The 16,117-nt window shown below is 34.9% G+C and overlaps 2 protein-coding genes across 3 annotated transcripts; one reads left to right on the top strand and one right to left on the bottom strand.

Moving 5' to 3' along the window:
* The first annotated feature begins 1,124 nt into the window (after positions 1-1,124).
* On the top strand, positions 1,125-6,468 carry LOC120623427 (mitochondrial chaperone BCS1). Of its 2 annotated transcripts, none has more exons than XM_039889453.1 (7): positions 1,125-1,561; positions 1,889-2,028; positions 2,463-2,675; positions 3,416-3,554; positions 4,140-4,334; positions 5,467-5,604; positions 6,160-6,468. In XM_039889453.1, the coding sequence occupies exons 1-7, from the start codon at positions 1,239-1,241 to the stop codon at positions 6,278-6,280; spliced, it is 1,269 nt and encodes a 422-aa protein (XP_039745387.1). In that variant the 5' UTR covers positions 1,125-1,238; the 3' UTR covers positions 6,281-6,468. The 2 variants fall into 2 exon arrangements, with proteins under 2 accessions (XP_039745387.1, XP_039745388.1); XM_039889454.1 differs by having other exon boundaries at positions 1,300-1,506.
* Positions 6,469-8,739: 2,271 nt separating this feature from the next.
* On the bottom strand, positions 8,740-15,700 carry LOC120637846. Its single transcript, XM_039909881.1, has 4 exons — positions 15,537-15,700; positions 14,896-15,030; positions 12,168-12,296; positions 8,740-11,881 (listed from the first exon to the last, which is right to left on the bottom strand). Exons 2-4 carry the CDS (start codon positions 15,016-15,018, stop codon positions 9,455-9,457), a joined length of 2,679 nt encoding a protein of 892 aa, XP_039765815.1. The 5' UTR covers positions 15,019-15,030; positions 15,537-15,700; the 3' UTR covers positions 8,740-9,454.
* Positions 15,701-16,117: the final 417 nt, after the last annotated feature.

Below are 16,117 nucleotides of genomic sequence, written 5' to 3' on the forward strand. Positions count from 1 at the left end.
AAAGCCGCGAGCAACAGCAATTGTGTAATTTCATAATTTATGAACACACGGAATAACTCAAACAATAAATTAAGACGAACCGACGTCAGTCGTTGACGATAGGGGTCGCGTGACCCGCAGCGCGTGGAAGCTTTTATTGCGGGGAGAGGCCACTCGGTGCCGACATCATTACAAATAATTGACTTCGTAGCAATAAAATGTAGTTTAGACTTAGAACTCTAAAATTCACAGATACTTACTTAGGTTTAAGTTTATTTTTTTTATAACAATAGCTAAGTGGACCAAGCTGATGGTACAATTGTAAGTCGAAACCCACCGCCTATAAACAGAGCAACACTACGCAGGGTATGTAAGGGACACGTGCTGCAAAGTGCTGCCCTGTGTCCATCAACCAGTGGTTCATAACGATAAATTAATTAAAAAGCCAATGCCGTTTCCAAAACCATGATAGGTTATTTGGATGTTTGTATGCGCATTTCTTTGAAAAGCAATGCAAAAGAAAGTTACTTAATAAAAAATAATTATCATAGTGCCATCTGACAAACACAAAAAACAATATAGATAATGGGTTTATCGCTTCCCACCAGATCATAGAAAATTCAGAAATTCTAAATTCCAAAACTGCCCCTGCCGAGGTCGAACCCGAGACCTCACCTTATAAAACCACAGCACTCACCACTGCGCCACGGAGTTCATCAAACGCAGCATAAGTCAAACATGATGAGCTATAATGCAAAAGTCTGGAAAGTACCTAATACATCTTATTCTATAGCCAGTATATATATATATATTCAGTAGGCTAGGCATGACAAGGTATTGAGCATATAAATAGAGGAAACGAATACGAGATAGGAAATGAATAAATTCTTGAGCCTGTTTTTTGAATTTCTATTTATTATCTTTTCTAACGATATAAACATAAACACTTCGGTACTCTCTAAGTTTAATTTATACTTATATTCATTGATACTACACACTACTACATGCTTACTGCTTAAATTTATCTTAAAGCATCACGTTTGTATTCTCTATGGATATGTGGAGTGATAAGTGACAAGTCTGTAGCTGATGATTGTCAAAAATGTCAAAACAAAAATAGAGAGGCTAAGATAGGTATTAGGTATTGTAGGTACATCAGCTGTCATAACATAACCTTACGAAACAGTGGCGTAACGAAATTTAAAAAATTCAATTAAAACAGTTGTTTAACAATTTTAAGTTAGGTAATAGAAGAGACAATGCCATTAGCTGAATATGTAGCCTCACTGTCACAAAATCCATATTTCGGCGCAGGCTTTGGTCTTTTCGGTGTAGGGGCTGCAGCGGCTATTTTACGTAAAGGTCTTCAAACTTCTACGGTTTTATTTCGAAGGCATTGTATGATAACCCTAGAGGTGCCCTGCCGGGATAAATCTTACCAATGGCTATTGCAGTGGATCACACAGAAGGCAGCGAAACAAACCCAGCATCTCAGTGTGGAAACTTCATTCCTTCAAAAGGACACAGGTCAAATAAAAACTAAATATGATTTTATACCTAGTGTCGGCCAGCATTTCTTTAGGTATGCGCCTTATGTATAAAATATATTTTCTTATTTAAGCTCATTGGGGTGCACACAGCTGTATAATCTGAAGTGTAAAAAGAATTTCTTCAATTTTCAAAGTTAAAGTCAAAGACAAAAGGGTGGCACAAATTTTAGACCTGTTAATTTAGTTACATATTGAAGTCAAGGCTGTCTAAACTTAAATTCACAGGTCTAAATGTAAGGCTATCCTTTGCCTAATTTCAGGGTTATATTATTATGTTGTTATCAGATATACACTGTTTGCAAACTAAACCTTTGTACCATACTACTACTGAAATTTCATAGAACATTTGTTATTTACAGATATGGTGGAACATGGATTAAAGTGGATAGAACACGGGAACAACAAACTATAGATTTGCACATGGGCATTCCATTTGAAACTGTTACTTTAACAGCATTTGGACGAAATAAACAGCTTTACTATGATATACTTGAAGAAGGTATAGTGTGATTGTCTTAAACTACTATTATTAACATGTGCAATCTGAGCTATTCTTTGACTTTGAATATACATTGATAGAAACAAATAAAATTACTATGTCTAGTTTTAATGTTAAAATAAAAGGCTTAAATAATGAAACATATGCAAAAAAGAATAACCTGCCTATATGTTACGTCAATCTTAACATAATTTATAGTTAATAAAGGAAATATAGATTTACTATTTTACTTTCGTACTGATGCAACTTGTTTGGGGTATGGCAATCATAAGCCATATCCCTAATCAGTTTTCACATGACCATACCGGAACGCTAATGGCCATTATGTTGTATTCCCTTATGCTCAGTCGCCTCGTATAACACCCGGGTAAAGAAGAGGAAAACTATATATGAACAAATATAATTCCTGCTATAATTAAGACTGTTATTTACAGCTAGAGCAATGGCTTTAAAACAACATGAAGGCATGACAGTGATGTACACAGCAATGGGGTCTGAATGGCGGCCATTCGGACACCCTAGAAGGCGGCGACCCTTAGAAAGTGTTGTGCTAAAGTCTGGCCTTACGGAAAAAATCATAAAAGATTGTCTGGATTTCATTGACAACCCACATTGGTATACTGACAGAGGCATACCATATAGAAGAGGTATATAAAATAACTCATACAGCAATGAATCTTAAAATAATTATTCAAAAGATCACCAGACCACTACAGGGTCTATTCTCAGGATGAGAAGGGTTTAGGCTGTTGTTCACTACGCTGACCAAGTGCAGTTTGGGCAACCACACTGTACACGTTTTTTGAGAATATTATCGAGAACTCTAGAAATGCTGATTTCCTCACAATGATTTACAGTTAAAACTAATGATATTTAATTGCGTTGCTTCTTCTTACATCATTAATTGAATATGCAGTTAAAATAATAATCAAAAGTTCTAACACATCCAGATAACTAGTAATGTGGACATTTTTATGATATCTAAAGTGAAATGGAGGTCTCCCATGTCGCTTTCTCGCAGTGATTCGTGGAAGCGTTTCTGCATCGCTACGGAAGCAATTCATTGGCAGTACAATGGCAATAGTATTACCGACTGTATCTGCAAATTTGCAAACGCTATATTGGACGATATTGGGTAAAAGAATGGGGGGTAATTGTCGATTGTATGAATTATTCATTTGAATCATGAATGATTTAATGAATGAATGGATGAGCATAGCGCATGATTGTATTTATGCTTCCGTATGGATGCTGTACAAAATTCAAACTATAAGTTTTGTAGGGACAGCTAGTCCTCTATGTTAATAATAGAGGTCTGTTGATGAAGATTATGGTAAAAAATAAAGGTGTATAATATAGGTGTAAACAACAATATGTCTGTTTACAGGCTATCTACTTCACGGGCCACCAGGTTGCGGTAAATCGTCCTTCATAATGGCTCTAGCTGGGCAATTGGAATATAACATTTGTGTGCTGAATTTATCAGAAAGAGGCCTTACGGATGACAGACTTAATCATCTTCTCAGGTAAAAAAGTTAAAAACAAAGTTTAAATTTATATATATCTAACAATCAAGATTTTTTTTTGTTATTTTTGTTTATGATAATATTTAATATGAATGAAATCAGGCGGTTTACAAATTATCTTTTTTTTTGTTTTATGAGTTAGGGGCCACATATTGCAGCTAATGAAACGGTGATAGCTTAGTGGTTAGAGCATCGGAATACGTTTTAAGGGGCACTGAGTTCGATCTACAGCACTCGCCTCTAAATTTTTCTAGTTATGTGTTTTTAATACCAGCAATAAAACTAGAATTAGATACTTGCTTTAACGTTGAAACATCATCAGGAAAGAAACCATCGTAAGGAAACCATGCATGCATGCCTTAAGAGTTCTCTATAACGTTCTCAACAGTGTGCGAGTCAATCGATCAAGCTTGGATCGGTAGAGTACGGCCTAAACTGCAAGCCTGGTGGACAACAGCGTACCTTTCTCATTCTTAGAACCGTATAACGGGCCGGTAATGGGTCGATAATCATGACTGCACTCAATAAAGAAAAGGTAGAAAATTAAGAAGTTATTTTAATGTTGAAATTCCATTTTCTACTTAGTGTAGCACCCCAACAATCGATAATACTCCTCGAAGATATAGACGCTGCGTTCGTGTCGAGAGAAGACACGGCCAAGCAAAAAGCCGCTTATGAAGGTCTTAACAGAGTCACGTTCAGCGGCCTTCTCAACTGCCTAGACGGCGTCGCGTCCACTGAAGCAAGAATAGTATTTATGACAACTAATTATTTGGAAAGGTGAGACTTTATAGAACAGCAATCACAATAATCTGTTAGGTTTCCTGATGCGTCCTTACACCAAAGTCTTCCTATGAGGACTCTTTGGAACCCAAAGGATTTTTTTTTCCTTTTTTTTTAAATCCTTTATAAGTTAGCCCTTAACTACAATCCAACCTGGTAGTCAAGGGCCATAGTCATACTAAAATATAGGTATAGACGTTATCAGTGGCGTGCATAGATGGTATGCAGTGGCGGTACTGCCATAGAAGCCGAAAAGCCCGGCTTTAATTATCAATCGAAATTTCTTATCATAATCGCTTGTAGGCCATAATCAGTAGTGTCATTGAGAGCATGTAAGATGAGTTGATGTTTGTAATTTGGCACAACAAAAACTACCTTAAACAGATCATATGATGAGTCAAATAAATTATATATGTAACTGGGCTTGCTCTAATTCAAGACACTAGGAACGCCACTGATGGTATGAACAGGGTTGCATACCCTGTTCAAACCATCTATGATGATATAAAATGAAGTAAATCTCAAGTCTGAGTTATGAAAAACTTAAGGATAGGCATTGTAAGAGTTATTAAAAGCCTACTCTTAAGTATTAATAACTCTTACTGGAGATTTCTTCATTTTATATCATCTGCATACCCTGTGCATACCGACTATGCACGTCACGGGGCATTTTACCAGAACGCTAAATCGCTTGGCGGTAGGGTGGTAACTAGCCAAGATTCCTGTCACACCAGACCAGAGAAAATTTACAAATTGCCCGTGGCGGAGATCAAACCGTGGACCTCCCACTCATAAAACCTCACCTCTACGCCAGGTTGGTAGTTGAAATTAATCATTTATCATCGAAAGATTCTGGTCAACACAAAAAACTTTTAACATCTCAGAACATAGTTCATACATACACATAATTTAATCCAGCGTAGCTTCTCATTTTTTCTGTTCTTTTCAAGTTAGCTCTTGACTGCAAAGACTGACCCTACTGATATTATTACGCAGTTTAAGATGGCTAACCTGTTTGGGTTAAAGCAGTTAGCTTATCGGTTTCCACGCGGCATCTTAGGTACGCTTGGCGGCATTCCTTAGTCTGTGGTTAAGTTTAAAAACACGTAGGTACATGTTAAAATTTCAGATTAGATCCAGCGCTGATCAGACCAGGACGTGTGGATATGAAAGAATATGTAGGCTATTGTGAACGAGATCAAGTAGAGCTCATGTTTCTCAGGTTTTATAAAGACGCCGCAGAACACGCCAAAGTATTTGCACAAAGGTTGGTATGAAATTTACCTAATTAGCTGGTTTTTAAAAGCGAGCAGCCGTTTACCCTTTTACTTGTGCAGCCGATTGGCGCAGTTTGCAACGACCCTGCTTTCTGATTCCAAGGCCGTGGGTCGATTCCCACAACTGGAAAATGTTTGTGTGATGAGCATATGAATGTTTTTCAGTGTCTGGGTGTTTATATGTATATTATAAGTATTTATGTATATTATTTATAAAAATATTCATCTGTCATCTCAGTACCCATAACACAAGCTACGCTTACTTTGGGGCTAGATGGCGATGTCTGCGTTGTCGTAGTATATAAATTAAACCCTCAATTGCTGAACGGAACTTAACTTCTCGCGCAGTGGCGTAACTATCCTAGAACACTGTCTCAATTAATGGCGTTGGAAACTTTTGTATATCTTGAGTTGTCCAATTTGGCCTCTGCGCGTACCTCTTTTCTAGACGGACGAATAAAGTAATGTTCAATTATAAAACTGTAAGTTCTAAAAGTAGTTCTCTCCCATATGGGAGGTTGTTTAAATGTATTTCTCACTTCTAGGGTTATAGAAAAAGAGCGCGATGTAAGTCCAGCCCAAATACAAGGATACTTCATGTTCCACAAACACTCAACACCTGAAGAGGTATTAAATAACGTGGATTCAATATGGACGCTTGGATAATTTTGTGGTGTATTGGTAAAACTAGTCTTAGGAAATAATTGCAATTTATTTAAAAAAAAAATTGTTTTTATTTATAAAAAGAGCAGTCTAAGTCTTGTTTTTTTTTCATACCTTCTACCATGTACGTTTAAACGTTTGTACATATAGTAATAATAATAATATCCATAAATAAATATAGATAATGATTATAATTTTTTTTTTATTTATTTATTTAAACTCTTTATTTGTACACCAATACGCAGTTAGGAAAATAAAAGACGAACAGAGAGAAACATAAAAACTGGAGTAGAATACCAAAGGCGGCCTTATCTCATATAAATTATTTCTAGCTTTTAAAAGTTTTATATTAAGTAATAATATTATTCGTTATAATAACAGAATGATACTAGGTGCGACTTAAATTCGGGTAAAACACGTGATATACTGATAATATAACAACCGTTGCGTAGGTATACCATAACGTCATATACAAAAGGTTCAAACTCTATTAAGGTATCTCTAATCCCATTCTTTATATGCATAGACAGTAACGTCAAATAATAGTAAAAAACCAATTACAAAATTTGCTTTTTTTAGTTAACACGTTCAGTGTACATTAAAGGCACGCGCACTTTTTACAATGGTTTGAATGGGCCATAACGTAACCTTGCTCCTGGGTGTACCAGAGCCATGCTGATGGATTTTTATTAGAACAATAACTATATTTATCCATTTATACATACAAGTTAATACCTACCTACTTACTGCTATGTCATTTTATTCATACAAATTCTCTCTTTGTATTGTAATACACTTTAAACAACTATTTTTTAATTATTTTCAATACATCACCTTATACAATATTTGCAGAACAATAGAATAACTAGTTATTTGAGACTATAAATTACATAATGATATTGACACTGTAGGCAAATTATTATTTTTAATATCTAGGCAGAAAGACTCCCAACAAATTATAGCCCGATTGGGGGGTGCAACATCCAAACTAATATACAAAAGAGGTTTAACAGCCAGCATTCATGCGGAACATTTAATAATTAAAATTACAACCTTACAACAAGGTGACTTGAATACATTTTACTTCTTAATCATCATCAGCCTATCTCAGTCCACTGCTGGACTCAGGCCTCTTCATTCGCACGCCATCTCGGTCTATTGCTGGTTAGCTGCATCCAGTTCTTCCCTATTGCCTTTACAATATCATCTCTCCATCGAGCTGGTGGTCGGCCAATGCTTCTGTGTCCAGTGCGCGGTTGCCAATCCAGAATCACTCGGCTAAACCGCCCGTCCTCCCTTCGACATATGTGACCCGCCCAGTTCCATTTCAGGGCCGCTGCTCTTTGAACGATGTCAGTGATTCCAGTTCGGTTCTTATCTAATAGAGACAAACCTAACATCGCTCTTTCCATTGCCCGCTGTGCCACTTTGTAGCCGGTGCACCACCTTCTTTGTAAGGGTCCATGTCTCTCTTCTTTTTACAGACTTCTTAATACTGACTTTAAATAATTAAAAATGTAATTTTTTTTTAGGGTTTTTGTTCTTACTGAAGTAAAACAACATTTTTTTTTTATTAAAGTTGGGGCATCAATTAATACTTATACAAAGAATAGTATAAGCCTTATGGAGATGATTACAGCAGCAGTCACACAGTCCATCCATACATACAACTACCAGTAATATTTAAATAAACAACATTATATATCTTATACATACTTAACTATTCGTTATTAACACAAACATAAAGCATTTTTGTGAGAGCCGCTGAGAATTTTTAGGTGCTGTGAGTGCAGTGTGAGAATTAATACCTACATTTAATTATTCGATTGCGTGAAAGTTTACTACAATTTATATGGTTTAAAAAGCCATCGATGAAAGTACGGTTTCACAGTATTGTAACTAGATGGCGCTCCTGCTATACCATATTAATCAAAGTTAACTTAAACGTGATCGAATAAATAATCGTAGGTAGAAAATCGAGTGTGACAAACTAAGTTCTCCATAGGTATTGGCGTGAACTCGATACATGCGATAAAGCACTGCCTAGGAACCCCTTTTGTACGTCACTTTTGTATTTTATTTGTATGCGAAAAAATTGCGTTTGACAGCAAAGATCGCGAAATTTACGCCAGTCGCAAACATGTTGTTAGATAAGTAATCACCCTGCGGGACTAGTGACAAGTAACAAACACACAGCGCCCTCTGCATCAAAGTTTTCAGTAATCTTAGGATCAGAGAATAATACACATGGTATTTCTGCACTTTTATCTCAAACATAATAACTTTAAAGTTATTTTTTTTTATTTGTCTTAATAGCCTTGAGTATCTTTAATTGATTATTCCGCACAGATTTAGGCGGAAATTTGGCCAGGTCTTAACTTTTTAATTTGTAAAGAGAAAATAACTACGAACGTTTATACAATCTCTATCAAGTAGGTTTCAGTAAACTAAGTGCAACAAAATACCATCGGTTTAAAAGTATAATTAATGAAAATAGAGAACAATGCAAAAATTCATACACTACAACTTATCAAAATATAATATCATTATCAGTGAATTATCCATATCTGTGGAATATTATAACACAACTAATCAGCTATTGTACACAAAACTCTCAGCTGAATTAGATTGACAAGTCTAAATTAGTGACATCCATTTCATTGTATTCTTTTTTGGAAGAAAGTAGGTGAGTTCGAAACGAGTCGCACCTAATTGTGTCACACTGTTGTTTGATGACTCGTTGGGATTTTTTTCCCATTGTAGGGAACTGTAATTGATAAAATTGTTGCAACTTGTTACATGGGTGACTTGATGGGGAAAGTATGGGTTATATTGATTAGTAAATTAGTTGGGTTATTCCACAAATCTCCATCGACAATCCCTATCATAGGTTGTGCGTCTATGACGGAGCTATTAAATAGATAGATAGATGGGTGCAAATTTATCAAAGGGTAAAAAAACCTAGATTAATTATGAAAAGATTTTTTTTTCCAACTAATTCCTTTGCCATTGATAATTTATTTACCTATCATACAAATAAATAAGTATGGTTGGGAATTTTCTGTCCCATCGAGTCACACCTGCTACGTTATAACCTTCTTTTTTAATTGCGGTTCATAACGAGTCACAGTGTGACACGATTGGGTGCGACTCATTCGAAACTTAACACACTTTCTACTATGGTACTTTTGAAAAAACTATTGACCTTAGCAAATTTATAAAATAAGCTGTTTGATTGTACAGAGAATTATTAATCTTCAGGGCGTTTGCGAGCATTTTAGGCACAACATCTTCGCCTATAAATACTTTTAGTAGTTCCCATTGCCAATTAGCGGTAAATTGGGATACATCTATATTTTTCAGATGTTCATCCATAACTTTTATACAAAATACATTAGTTTCACATAACAAAAACAAACACAGGTGTACAGGTGAATTGGTATCTTGTTCGAAAAGAACTTTAAATTTCATGAGACAATTTAACGACAATGTCATAGTATTATCACCGTCTATCAAATGTATGTTGTGTACTTGCAATAAATTTTTAAAATACCGAAATGGTGAGTCAGTTTTAGTATTTGGCAAGTCAACAGTGTGCAATTTAACAAAATCTTGTTTTTGTCCCAGTTGGTTTGATCCTGACGGATTTACATTAGGATTTAATACAACCCCTTCAATATTCTGCTTTTGTGAATAGAATACATCTTGTTGCAAAGGAATAACATTTGTAAATGATCCGCTTGCTACATAAACCATGTTAGTGGTATTTGTTTGCAGCACAACATTTTGGTTGTGGTTCTCATTGTTTACTGTCCAGCCTGTGGTTGAAACAAAAGTGTTATTTTGTTGGCCTAGTGTCCCTTCAGGCATTAGCTCAGATACAGGTTTGACTTTGATTTTAGGCATAGTAGATTGTGATACACTTTTATTGTTATTTGCATTTGCATTTGCATCCCTACAATTAACATTTGATTGATCTTTATCAACTGGCGCAAGTGATACTGTGGATGTTATAATAGGCATGTTGTGAAAGGTGTCATTTCCTTGATCAGTGTTAGCATTTTCAGCACCATCAGAGTCATTCTGCAATTCATTTGAATATATTTTAACAAGAGATGCTGGTTCATTAAAAGTATTTTTTTTGGGCAGTTGCTTAGGATTTGCCACAGGATTAGCATTAAGCAACTTTGTCCAATTTTTGTCAGCATCCAGAACAGCACGTAAATGGTAATTATCATTTACTTTTTTGTCAATTTTAGAAACTTGAGTCGAAGTATCGTCTGTTGTGTCGTAAAGTTTTGGTTTGCAATTTTGACTCTTCCTAACACTTTGATTTTCCTTTAAATTACCAAGATATGTATTACCCGCTTTGTCGGTTTTATTTAATTGCGGGTTAACTTGATTTAATTGTTTGTCTTCAATTTTTTTTTTAATGGAGTTCTCCAGCATTGAAATTCGTTCAAAATCAACAGCAAAATCTTTAGTTACATAATTATGATTTGGAAGAGATGTAATATTTTCCCAACCAAAATTACTATTATCACTATCCCCACTTTCTTTTGATCTAGTTTTTATTATAACCTTAGTATCTATTTTCGAAATCCAAACTACCTCAAGATTTTTATGTTCCATGTATCTCAATAGTCCAGTTGTGTTTATTCCGTTACTGCAAATTATTTTTCTTCCTATACTCAATATTTTATGTTTAAGAGAGGATTCTTCTTTGCCTTTACTAGTGCTTCCATCAGAAGCATTTAACCTATTCATGTACTTAGTAAAACACATTGCAATAATATTATTTACCATCTTATCATTAGTTGTGCTTATTCTTCCAGTAAGTACTTCTGAATCTAAATCTTTCGTTTGTTCACTACTTTTAGTAGAGTTGCTGTCAGAATCGTCTATATTTACACATTCAATGTCAGAAGCAATTTGTGTATTTTCATTTTTCGTTGGCTTTCTGATATTGTCCACTTTTTCGTCGTCAGAACTCTTACGAGTATTCTGTTCAATTACAACAGTTTCATTTGAGCTTCTAGAAATCAATCTTCGTCTTTTATATTTTTTTCTATCGACAAAAAAGTCCTCATCAGATGATTCAGACGAGTCATTTTGGTAACTAATTTTTGATTCATTGGTGTAAAGAACATAAAAATTTGGTGCACTGGATTGAATAATTTTATTTTTACTGATAACAACATTATCTAAGGAACCAGTACAGTTCAGTTTTTCCCCCATTTTATTTATTCGCACTAAGCAGTATGCTTTATTGATGTTTGTATATTTTTTATAGGTTTTACATTTTTTGTGAATATGTCTGTTAATGTCCCTTATATCTTTAAAAGGTTTAGCACAAAAACGACACACAAAACATTTTTTGTATGTACTTTGCCATGTTTTTTTTGAGTTTTTGCTTTGAGTGCTTTTTTTATTTTTCCTCTGACTACGGATAGAAGTTTCAGATTCTGTGGAAACATGTCTTGCTGGAACAGGTGTTATTCCTCTCAACCTTGTTATCTCTTCCTGTTTATTTTTATTGTCAGTGTCAGCCTGCGTGGAACTTACAGTATCCTGTTGTTGCTGAATGATGTTTTCAACCTTTGCCTGAAAGATAAGATTGCTTTTAAAATATTATAGGATGACTGTAAATAAAATAAAAAAAAATAAAAGTTTTTCAAGACATACAGAACCAGAAATCTTAAAAGTTCCTGTAAAATTAATTACAAAGACGGTTGAATTGTTACTTGTTTTTTTGTACATTAACAGTTATATAGGCAATAACAATGAACAGTATCTGTTTATTTCTTAAATTAATCTGAACTTAAAGTAAATGTAAAGCGTAGTTCTCTTTTTTCTATAATATTCTAGCATTCAAGAAAATAGAACTTACATTTGAAATCAATTTTGACTTAAGATTTTTTTGCTTTTCTTGAAAAATTTGTTTAATACCAGCATATTGGCTTAATATAGATTCACATTTTTTACAAACTAATTGGGGTAAGCCATCAAATGGTTCAACCTGAAACAAACACACAATTGAAATAATTTACGATAACTAGATTCGAGATAGGTGACTTTCCAACGAGTCGCACCCAATCGTGTCACGCCGTGGTCTGTAACTCGTTGAATAGTCATGAGTTGGAATTTCAGGACTAGCTGATAAAATTTCTTTGGTGGAAATTAACGGGGAAGGGGATAAGTAAAGGAAGAAACGTGAGTCATGACTCTCAAAATTTATCATTTTAAAAAAATATTAATTTCATCTTCTTTTCTTTTTCTTTCTGGTGCATACAATTTTTGATGTGGTGCCGTGCGTGTGGTGAAGGCAGATCAGAATACCACCACCACCCCTTCTCTTCCAGTGGGTGTACGTGCGGACTAAGGGAATACATCAGAGAACGGGCAGCAGCGTCTTCTGTGCAACTATTTCGATCACTAACCTGCCTGCCCAACGTGGTGATTATGCTGGGAGAAGCTCGTGACTCGTTGGGAAAGCCTTTAGTCCAACAGTAGACTGTTATAAGATATTGCTTTGATTCACATCATTGTTCATAATGACCAGTAGGTAATAGATCAAACCAATCTTCAGAATTTTAATAATAAGCTAAGTGTGTCTAACGTCTGTAGTATTTGATAGCTCCTCGCTCAGTACGATAAATATTTAGTTGTTATAGAAGATCCAAAAAAGAGAAACTGCAATTTCAAAGTAGTCAACAATATGGTTACTCGATAACTAACTGTATGAGGTGCAAAATCTCTTCTGATGCGCTAAGCGTGACCCAAATACCACCGGATGCAATATGTAATGAAGCCTTTCCCGCCGACTATAAAGGATATGAGTTGGACAGGGATATCCTCGCAAGGAGAACAGCAAGATCACGAACTACAAAGAGAAATGCCGCTCTAAAACTAACGAATTCATTTTCTGTTCCTTGGAACCGACAAACAAAAGGCTTAAATAATGAGAACATAACCATTAATTAGACACCAAAAAGTCAGCAGACATAGATGGTCAAATATAAAGTATATAAAGAGTTCCGAAGATATTGAAGAAGCAAGAAAAAATATCGCCATCCTCATACCTGACGCTTGATGGAAGACTACACCATTGCTTACATGAAACAATGCCACGACACTCAAAAGTCCATCGAGTGGCCAATACAATCCGAGAATCACTCGAAAATAAGGAGTTTTGTTCGTCAGCATTTCTTGATATAGAGCAGGCGTTTGATAAAGTATGACATGAAGGCCTTCATTATAATATTCAGAAATATGTAATACAATATGTATTAACAAAGCGATCCTATTTATCGCAAATGATTTTTCAAGAACAGACATCAGTATTTCATGACGTCAAAAGTGGTGTTCCGCTGGGGCCAGTGTTGGACACAATCTTTATTGCCAATCTGCCAGTAGTGCTGTTAGCGAAGTTGCTTTTGCCCATTTATTTATTGGCAGCAACAGCTTGCCCTCTACCCTTAATTGTTTGGCAAGGCAGCTTTGAAGCCAGACACGTTGAGTGTCTAAAGGGCGTGAAGTACTACAGATGCATGAGAGAGTGTAGCACCCTCATAACAAGTTGAGTATACTCAATGAAGGGCCCCTCATGACGCCTTCTATTGCACAACCTATCTGCTAATTTGATGATGATGATTTGGAATTTAAAAAAGAACGTCAAACAAATAATATGTCCCTACCCCTTTTTTGGTACAAATCCCTTACTTCACTGGCAACTTTCTTGATGGAGGCGGATACATGACACATAAGCTTAACATAAATTGATCATTATTTAAAAGAGGAAATACTTATGTCCAGTTGTTAAATTGTTTTCCTAAAAATTTCTCTTTTACTATGAAGGCAGGCAAGGCTTTTACAGAAGGTAATCTCACTACTATGGTCACCTTTTTATATTTTGGAAAGAAATTATCTAATGATGATCAAATGTTATATGAGTTCACAAATATGTAGCAAAAAGCTTTGATGGCTTTAAACCTTCCAAGCAAGCCAGATTCTGATAGGTCTTTAGTAACGTAAAAACATATTCATATGCTGCAGAAGAATTACCACCCACATTGATTTTTTTAGACTACAAGAAGGGCTTCATCTCACCACAATGGCTTGCTGACCATGTTGTCATTATGGCTGACTCTCTACAATACATAAATACAATAACTAAGCAGTTTCCCAACAGGTACTGCTAAGAATGAACATGAGCAAGATAAAGATCATGTCTACTGCTCATATTCCGCTCCATCCTATTAGACAGCCAGATAACCAAATTTATGAGTTTGCAAGTGAGCGGATGCTTCACAAGCATACATACTACTATTACTATTACAATTGGCCCCATTCACTACAATAAAGGTCTTATAGCTATGAGTAGGGCTCTTAAAACTTGTTTATAAATTTCAAACATAGCTTGATGCAGTTCAGCCCATTTAATTAGGTACATTTCTTTTGATAAAACAGTCACTGAATTCAACACCGTGAATTAAGCTCCATAAATATATAGAACCATTGATGATAATTATTTCAATTTCTTTAAATTTCTAAACAATTACATCAAGCACAGAACTCAACTCGTACAAGCTTCTTGATTGAGGTTTTAAAGCACTTACATTAATATCAAAACAGTATTTGATTTGCATTTGTACATTAGGGACTATTTGATACTGTCCAGTTTCATCCAAACATAATCGACATTTGACAAAGAGCTTTGGATCCACTTCTATCATGTTCATCTTGGCTTAAATCTGAAACAATTAACCTCTTCAGTTTTAAAACATGCTTTAAGAATGAAAGTATCTAAGTAGGCTTTATTAAATATATGATTAGGATTCATAATTAGATATAAAAAAAGTTGTCATAAGTAATGGAACATCTGTCAGTTATGTTGAGCAGTGTGAGTTCTTCTTCTTCAGCTATGCAGGATTGTAAGTCCCTGGGTCATATCAAATTTACCAATTTATTTGGATTGCCATAATCTATTTGTTTGCTGCTAGGAACATCAGCACTTTCATGGCATTTAGCCTACTAAACTACATAAGTGTAACAGTGGCAGATTATATGAAGTGGGGCTTCCACAACTGTCTGCAATAACACTTATGTGTCGTCATGAAATCTAAACCAATACATGAAAGTTCATTACCAAATATGGTGGACAGTTACAGTTAAAGATTGTTATTACATGTTACAATTATAAAAAATAATAATGTTTTAACACCTTTTACTAAGGACACTTGGAATAAAACTTGCTTACCGATGAAATCTTAGAAATGGGATATATTGCTTCCTAGGCTTTCATCTCTAGATCAGGATCTGTATATTAGTGGCTTCCTGCACTCCTGAGTAAATTACATAGTATACACTACTTCGGTATACAACTAACGTTTACGTTCAGACTCTTCTTTCAACAAATCACACTCATTTGCAAAACCTAACATGTCAAAGTAAAATAATAATACAATAAATGGAATTTCAGTGCCATCTATCGACAAGTAGAAAATGTTCTTAGCACCATCTAGTGGATTTTTTTTCTTATATAATATAAAAACAGATGGCGCTAACTATTATTATTATAACGCAGTTAATGTCCCAATAGTGAGTAAGCAATACAGGCACTTAAGTGCCTGTATTAAACGCAGGAAGAATTTTGTAATAAATAATATATGTTTTTGAGATATTATTATATTTTAATACTACTATTCTAATTAGTGTTTAATAAATTGGACCTCTCTTCCAATGCTACGAAATTAAAAATACTACTTATTATTATTTATTTACTACCTAAAAAACAGATAGATCCTAACGGTGATGAAAACTCAATAAAGGTTTTATTGA

Source organism: Pararge aegeria, chromosome 4 (assembly GCF_905163445.1).
Source record: "Pararge aegeria chromosome 4, ilParAegt1.1, whole genome shotgun sequence".
Classification (NCBI taxonomy): domain Eukaryota; kingdom Metazoa; phylum Arthropoda; class Insecta; order Lepidoptera; family Nymphalidae; genus Pararge; species Pararge aegeria.

Bases quoted from the DNA above. Each gene is read 5' to 3' on its own strand.
- LOC120623427 (XM_039889453.1), top strand. From the start codon at position 1,239: ATGCCATTAGCTGAATATGTAGCCTCACTGTCACAAAATCCATATTTC. The intron at 2,676-3,415 runs GTATATAAAATA...GTCTGTTTACAG, and splicing joins AGGCATACCATATAGAAGAG to GCTATCTACTTCACGGGCCA. The intron at 4,335-5,466 runs GTGAGACTTTAT...TTAAAATTTCAG, and splicing joins ACAACTAATTATTTGGAAAG to ATTAGATCCAGCGCTGATCA.
- LOC120637846 (XM_039909881.1), bottom strand. From the start codon at position 15,018: ATGAACATGATAGAAGTGGATCCAAAGCTCTTTGTCAAATGTCGATTA. The intron at 12,297-14,895 runs GTAAGTGCTTTA...TGTTTGTTTCAG, and splicing joins AATACTGTTTTGATATTAAT to GTTGAACCATTTGATGGCTT. The intron at 11,882-12,167 runs GTAAGTTCTATT...CTTATCTTTCAG, and splicing joins AGTCAAAATTGATTTCAAAT to GCAAAGGTTGAAAACATCAT.